This window comes from Gossypium arboreum, chromosome 3 (assembly GCF_025698485.1).
Source record: "Gossypium arboreum isolate Shixiya-1 chromosome 3, ASM2569848v2, whole genome shotgun sequence".
Classification (NCBI taxonomy): Eukaryota; Viridiplantae; Streptophyta; class Magnoliopsida; order Malvales; family Malvaceae; genus Gossypium; species Gossypium arboreum.
Window position 1 is genome coordinate 45,696,576 of NC_069072.1, and position 8,295 is coordinate 45,704,870.

At 31.4% G+C, this 8,295-nt stretch overlaps 1 protein-coding gene across 2 annotated transcripts; it reads left to right on the forward strand.

Annotated features, from left to right (window-relative positions):
* The first annotated feature begins 5,554 nt into the window (after positions 1–5,554).
* Positions 5,555–7,004, forward strand: LOC108482098 (NAC domain-containing protein 2-like). Of its 2 annotated transcripts, none has more exons than XM_017785200.2 (3): positions 5,555–5,866; positions 5,976–6,256; positions 6,356–7,004. In XM_017785200.2, exons 1-3 carry the CDS (start codon positions 5,701–5,703, stop codon positions 6,767–6,769), a joined length of 861 nt encoding a protein of 286 aa, XP_017640689.1. In that variant the 5' UTR covers positions 5,555–5,700; the 3' UTR covers positions 6,770–7,004. The 2 variants fall into 2 exon arrangements, with proteins under 2 accessions (XP_017640689.1, XP_052881659.1); XM_053025699.1 differs by having other exon boundaries at positions 5,604–5,829.
* The last annotated feature ends 1,291 nt before the right edge of the window (positions 7,005–8,295 follow it).

Genomic DNA, 8,295 nt, shown 5'->3' on the forward strand with positions numbered 1-8,295 from the left:
TGCATTATTATTCTTTTTCCACGCACAATTGTTCATAACAGAATCTTGGCTTGCCAAAAAATCCAATATATATATATTAACCCAACATAGGTTAATCATGTAATCATCTCTTCAAAATCAACCAAGTTAGCAAGAATGTAATAATCGTACTATGTTGAAAAATTATATAATTATAATTATAACAAACTCACCAAAGTTATAACATAACCAAAAATTAAAAAATGGAGTCCTAAAACTTGAAGGGAAAAAGGAAAAAACCATTGAGTAAAAGTGTTCTGCTAAAAGTGTTCAAGGCAAAAACCATAGATTCATCCTTAAATTAGGGTTTGTCATTGTCTGAAGGAAAAAAAAAGGCAGGTAAATAAACATAATTAAAGATGGGTTTGCAACCAAATGGATGATCAAACATGAAAAGAAGAAAAAATGGGTGTAGAAGAGAAGAAGCTCACCGGTGAAAGGAAATAGGGAACCAAAAAGGCTTATCAAGATTATCGAGTTCATCATTATCTGAATTTAAATTAAGATCATCAACATCTCTTTCTTCCATATACTTTACAAAGTGTGGATCATATAAATTTCAAATTTCCCCTATGATTGATGTTATGAAATACGCAGCATGCTTGTACAATCAAACATTTTTTTATGTTATACTAAGATGATATTGTTAATATAATAAATATATTTTATAACAATAAATGCATTCTTTGCCACATTTTTAGCTATCTATGGTACTTGCGTATGGCATCATTCTCTCAAATGGTACAATACCCCTTATGATGCAAGAAATTTTTTTTATTTGCATATTAGCATTAACCTTATATATTTGGTTTCACGGTCTAAATAATCTATAAATTTAATAATAAAAGCTTAACTTAGATAATAAGTTATGTTAGGTTAAATCACTTTTATAATATGTAAATTAAGTAAAAATAATTTAAAATCTATAATATATTACCTTTATCTTAGGGTTAGAGAGTCGATAAGTGTTGTATAGGGTATGTAAAATATTAAAAATAAATATTTAAAATATTAAAACTAGTTAGAATTTAGAAGTTGGTTAGAAAAATAAAATAATAAAATTCGAAATTCCTTGTGAAAGTAGGACCTAATCACCTCCCTATACTTTCAATCCATTTCCTGATTCCTATGTACTAAAAATGGGTATTTCGTATCTATTTCCTTACTTGAGTCAAATGCTTTTAATTGCTCATAATTACCACTACAAACTAATCACCTCATCAAAATTATACAGCACGATTGTCCCCTTTCCCTTCTAATTTTCTTTATTGCTCGCTAGGTACATTTTTGTTGCATGGAATTAGAGTAAAAATAAATGTCATAATTCACTCAACTAATCTATTTTTAAGCTTTTCTATTTTCATATTCTTGTACATTATAGTTCTTTTGCATGTTGAGCAACATATCCCTATTTGCATGTCTTTAATCTCAATAAGGAATCAACTATTATACAACTGCTGAAGTTAGATTTAGAATATTTCGATAATCGTGAGAAATGAGGTAATGAGAATGTGCATGTTTAGGATTGACTTTGGCTAGGAAATTTTTGGTCTTTATGTAGTCAAATTTGACTCACCTCCCTTTCTTGGGACCTAACCTGGTGTATAGTTCGCATTCATTTCTTCGGTATTTCCCTTAAAAGAAAAACTATGGAGAATCAAAATTATTTGTTTTAAAATTGATTGATTCTTGTGAATGAATATTATTGTCATAGCATGCCATGCATATATTAAAAGTTTGTCATTTAGATTAGGTAAGAATGTCACTAGGACTATTGTATGATCATTCTTCAAATTTGGGATTAAAAACCTTGCTTGTTTTTAAAATATTGAGTGGGATAATGTCTTTTAAAAAGACTTACGGCCTCTATTGATGGTCCCTAATTGATAGCATGATAAAGTTTTGAGCCAGTTCCTACCCAGGCCGCACCCCAAGGTAAATTTTTTCATGTGGGTTCACTAGATGGGATTTCCTTTTAAGGACAACTAATCATGCATGACTTTCAGAGAGATTGTCCCAAGATGACTCACAAATGAAAGCATGTTCATGATGGGTGTTGAGCCAATGGTTACACACTCAAGATCATCTCTTATTAAATAGTTTCCGAAGAAACGATATTTTAGCTAGAGATGATGGCCAAATGTTAAACTGTCGTTACTTCATGTGGAGTCTTGAGAATTAAGATTCACAAACTGATTGGATGTAATCCATGTTCTTGCTAGTTAATCATGATACCCAGTGCGACATGGTTGATGGGTGTGAGAATGATCGTAGCAATAGAAAAATATTTTTTAAGGTTTTAATACAAGACGCATGCATCATACTGCATTCTTGATATGTTGCTAAAATGAAAAATATTTTCTTAATAAAAAGATAGTAATTAGTGAAATCTTTATTTTTTTCAGTTCAAATATGTCTCCTACTCCTCTTATTAGCATTCTTACTGAGAATAAATTAAATGGGGATAACTTTCAAGAATGGAAGCAAAACTTTCTGATAGTTCTTAGTCGTGATAAACAAAAATTCGTTCTTAACGAAAAATGCCCAACTGAAGCTTAGCCTAAAGCGAGAAATCGTTGGAGAGATTCTGACTCGATTGCTTGACGTTATATGTTAGCAAGCATGAGTAGTGTGTTGCAAAAGCAACACGAGAATTTTCGTACTGCGAAGGAGATCATAACAAATTTGGAGGATTTGCTCGGAGGCCAAGTCGCATTAGCTCGACAATTGCATTGGCCCTATAAGGCTCCCTTAGAGGTCACACCTCGGGGATTAAATTGGACGTATCAATATTAAAGTCTTAATTTAGAATTGTAACTACTGCTAGATTTGAAAAGGTAGTAAATTTGAAAGAATTTATTTCTCGGATGATGTGGATTATAGCTGAAGTATTTATTTTTGTAATTTGACAGTGTCAAATTATAAATAAATCCGTTTAGAGTTTTTGTTAAATTATTCGGGTTATGGTATTTGGTACCAGACCCGATGATTAGGTCGGGTATAGAGTATTACAAAAATACCTAACCATTGAAGACAAATAGTGGCGGAGCCACGTTGATGCTTATGGGGTCAATTGACCCCACAAAAAATTAAAAAATAAATATTATTTGTAATATTTTTTACAATTTCTTATATATTTAATGTATTAATTCACATAAAAATTTAAAAAGGATCCCACAAAAAATTGAAAAAGGCCCACAATTTTTTTAAAAAAGAGTTATTTTATAAAATAAATGATTTAATATAAAAAAAAACATCTCTCTCTGAGCTACTAAAACCCAACAATTTCTTTTATTTTCTTCCCATATTCATCACTTTTTTCTCGATTTTTTTTTTATTCTCTTAGTCTCTAGAATTTTTACAAGATAGTTTTCAATCTTTCAATACTTTCATGTTGCTCTTCAAATTTGGTAACAACTCATCTTTTTCTTTTCATGTTTTATTGATTAATATCTAAAAATTAATATTGTGACTTTCTTATGATAGATTAAATTTTTATGCAAGATTTAGTTTTTTTATTATTTATTGAATGATTTTGAGATTATTTATTTTATATGAGATTCCTAACATCATGAATGTGTAATAGTTTTTGGAGGATGATTAATACAAATCCTTAAAGAAATTAGGATTGATTAATACAAACCCTTGAAGTAGCGTTTGGAAACTAGGTTTTCGAATTTGGATTTAAAAATAATTTAGAAATGTAACATTCATAATCATTTCTCATAAACATAGATTTGCTAGAGGCCTATTTATTAAGACAAATCCACGTTTTTATATTTTTCTAATATATATTGGATTAATTTTCAACTAATTTGACTATAATATATGCATCTTATTCTTACTATTTATATAATAATTAAAATCTAAATTCAAGTTCGAGCATAAAAAATTAGGATTGATTAAAAATTTAGTATTTTTATTTATTTAGAATGTATTGTTGCTATTATAATTATTGTAAATTTTGTGTTTGAAAATCCGGTATGTTGTATTCTCATGACACTAAAAAGTATTTAAGTAATGTTTATTTTATGAAAAAATTACTAGTGATATGTTGACTTCATGAAAAATTTTATATATTGAAGGCTTAAATAAATTTGTTCTAAATGTTTAACATGAATAGAAAATATTTTAAAAATCTACTAAAATTATGCATTAATTTATATAAATTTTTTATTTGTTTAAAAGTTTTGACCCCCAATCTAAAATTCCTAGTTACTGAAGATAAGGGGAGAGGTAGATGACACACTTGGTCGTATGTTTTTCAAAGAATAATTTAGATAAGATGAAGATGTTGAATAATATAGTTAGTTGGTTGGATGTGTTTTAAAAATAAAAAATAAAAAGAATGGAGGAGGGTCTAATCCCCTAAGTAGCATGCTCAAAACACAGTGCTTGGGGGATCCAACCCTCCCTGCTATTTTGAGAAATGATATAAAATGGGATATTCGTTAAAAGAAACCCTGAATTTTGAATATTCGTATTGCTAAATAAGGAATGATTCGGGCTTTTTAGAAAATGTTGTAATACTTGCGGTATCTTCTCCATACTTGCTATAAAACAAAATGTGGGATTTTTTTCTCATATTCTTCCATTTTTAATGAGTCGGGCTTTTTAGCAAAATGTTGTAATACTTGCGGTATCTTCTCCTACTTGTTGTAAAACAAAATGTCGGATTTTCTCTCATATTCTTCCATTTTTCTCTTTCACTGTTAGTGAGTAAAAATATCATGAGTGCTGGTTTGCTAGGAATTGAATCCTTTTTTATGTACTACTCAATCATGTCGAATAAATCGTAATAATCAAGGAATATACCTCAAAACTCTAAAAGTCTGTTTAATGAAGGTCAACTTGCCACGTGGTGTTTCTATCTTTGAAATTCTAACGTATAAAATAGAAATAGTATATATTTATATGTAAAGGATTAGCACGAAATAAGGGGTCATTTAGTGAGGTGGCTAAGATAAGAACCACAATCTTCTTCTTATTTTACTTGTTCCCATCCCTTGGTCTACCTTTCTTTCCTTTAAAAAATTTATACCATACTTATCCTACTCTACCACTTTTCCCACTACTACGTGTCGCTCTTTTAACTCCTTTCCATACCACCTTTGCATGACTCATTCCCCAATTGTTTTTATATTCACTCTCCTCACTCCAGTATAAAATCAAATTAAATTAATCCATTTATTTAATAAATTAGTATACTATTATAAATAAATAAAAAACATTTTCTTTGCAGTTAAACATTTTAGAGTTTGCGTTAGTTATATAAAAAAAAAGTGATAAATTATTGGATATATACAAAGTGCAAGTATCTCATTGGATAATTATCCCAAAGGAATACAAGACTTTTCGTTATTTGATTGGGTAAGGTAGAAAGAAGGCAGGCAGGCAGAAGAGCGTGTAATGAAGGAATTGTGTAGATAGAGCGGCACGTGTTGTCCACGTTCTCACCGGTTGTGGCAGTTGATCTTCTTACGATGTTTAAATGCCTTCAAAGTCAAGGCATCACCCAATCACACTCCATTTTCCCGCACAATAATACGACAAGAATACTGCAACCATAAAAGGCGTAGCCCTCTCCTTGCAAACATTTCAAACACCCTTCTTTTCCTATGCCCCTCTTCACCCTTAAACCATCTTTCTTTTCAAATCCCCTTTTTCTTCTTTTTGAATAGAATGGAAACAAAAACCAGCTCTGACCTTCCTCCAGGTTTCAGATTCCACCCTACAGATGAAGAATTGATCACCTTCTACCTTAAAAACCAGGCCAAATCAAAGCCATGCCCTGTTTCAATTATCCCAGAGGTTGATATCTACAAATTTGATCCATGGCAATTGCCTGGTTAGTCTATTTATAAATTTATTTCCCCTTATTTTATTATGCTATGCTGCTGAGTACTGACTATACTGTTTTTATTTTTTTTATTTATTTTTTGCATATGATGTTGAAGATAAAGCAGAGTTTGGTGAAAAGGAATGGTACTTCTTTAGCCCTCGAGATAGGAAGTACCCGAATGGGGTTCGACCGAATAGGGCGACGGTGTCAGGGTATTGGAAGGCTACGGGCACGGACAAAGCCATTTATAGTGGTTCCAAATATGTTGGAGTGAAGAAAGCTCTTGTGTTCTACAAGGGCAAGCCACCAAAGGGACTCAAGACTGACTGGATTATGCATGAATATCGGTTAAATGATTCACGTAAACAAATCACCAAGCAAAATGGATCCATGAGAGTAAGTTTGTCTTCTTTTTGGTCATTAATAATATTTCCAAGTATTGTTGTGATGATAGAAGTAAACTGAGTGGAAACAGGGCTTGTTTTACAATTTCAGCTGGATGATTGGGTCCTCTGCAGAATCTACAAGAAGAAGAACCCAGGGGGAAGAGGTTTGGATCAACAAGTGGAAGAATCAAATGCCCCAATTCACATGACACAGTGTTCCAATGATGCTAGTGAAACCCAACAAATGTTGAAATTCCCAAGGACAAATAGTTCGGTTCCTCAACTACTGGAATTGGATTACATGGGTCCAATTTCCCAACTTTTGGGTGAAAATACATACAATTCCAGCTTTGACTATTTCCCTAACACCATAGACAGTAATACCACAGGTGACCATGTTGAGAAACTTCAGCTACAAGAAATACCTTACCAATACACTGATTCAGGGAAGCTTCAAGTGAATGAGAGTGGGTTCTTAAACCAGCAAGTATATATGAATCCCATGCTGTATCAATTTCAGTAATAGATCTCCACTGAACTGTTTTCACCTTGACAAAATTTTGGATTGGTCTATTCACAAGAAAAAAGAAATGTGTGTGTAAAAACTGTTAGCTGATAGATTAGATATTTTTAAATGATTAATTTTGTAATATGATTTGCTTGAAATTTGCAAAAAGACAAAAACGATGATGATCAAATTGAAAGCCAATTCTATTTTTATTAAATGGATATTGATTGATTATGATCAAAACCATAAACAGTCTTACAAATCAGATGATTATGGCTACATGTTTTATTTTTAATACAACCCATTCCTTTAACCTAACTCTGTTCGTACGAATCCCTGGGTTATTTGCTTTCTATTATAGACTGAAATAAGGCTTCACCAACAGAACAAACAAAACAAAAACAAGTGCAATTAAATTTATGTGGAAAGTATTATTATTTGGTTCCCGGTTAAAGGAATTACAAATTCCATAATACTTATATAATACTTATTTAATGACAAGAGAATTATGTTGTAGGCATTAGAATCTGAGTTTGATCTAAAGCAACTTCATTCTTCTCCTCTAATTATAAAAAAAAAAATAAACAAATGGCCATATAAAATAAATAAATCTCATCGTTACTTGAAAATTTTTCTTCAAAGTTAAACATAAAATCTTAAATATATCATATTAATCCCTATTTGAACGTGTAGAATGTTGTTTATTATAATGTTTATCGTTTACAAAAATAGCAAGTTTATTTGGAATGTAAGCATAGATGACGCTAATGATGATGCGAAGAAAGAAGATATTTAATGAGTAACAATTTTGATATTTAATTATTGGTTAGAGATGGATAGGTACAGACCAGAGGAGATGACAAAATATTGGAACAAGATTGGCATGACCGTTGGTAGAAACTATTGGCAGACTTTTGGGATAGCTGGCTTGCTTTGCATCACTTACTTATCCAAAACAAAACAATTAAATGGGGGAGTTGGTGGCTGGGGGTGGTCAAAGATGCGTCTAGAATTGCTCTGTATATAAAAATGCAAGGGCTAAATTTGTCCTTGTGCTGCACTTGATGCTGATATTTGCAATGAATAGGTTATTCAGCCGTCATACTCAAGAATGGAATCTGAGGACTCTGCTTTTAACTAGTTAAGCCTAATCCTCTAAGTGCCTCCTATCATATTTCCTTTTTCCGAGTTTAGAATGAGACTCCAACTTAAGTCTTTCATCAGTATTATCTATTGGTTTCAATTTCGTTACAAGAGATAATTATGGGAGCACTGAAACTTGTGCGATGCCTATGTCAAATATGAAATGGTGTTTGGAAAAAATAAAGCATGTTGAGAGCATAGAGTTGGTTCTTATCTCAAAGTGGATATGCCTCCGCCTGGAGTTGAATGAATTATCTATCGAGGGAGCACTCTACCTATAGCTAAGAGTGTTCGATATGATGATGGTGTTGGATCTTGTGTTTTTACTGTAGTATTTTCATTTATGTATATTTGTATTTTTCAAATAACTTAATTTAATAAAATATTCATTGATTACA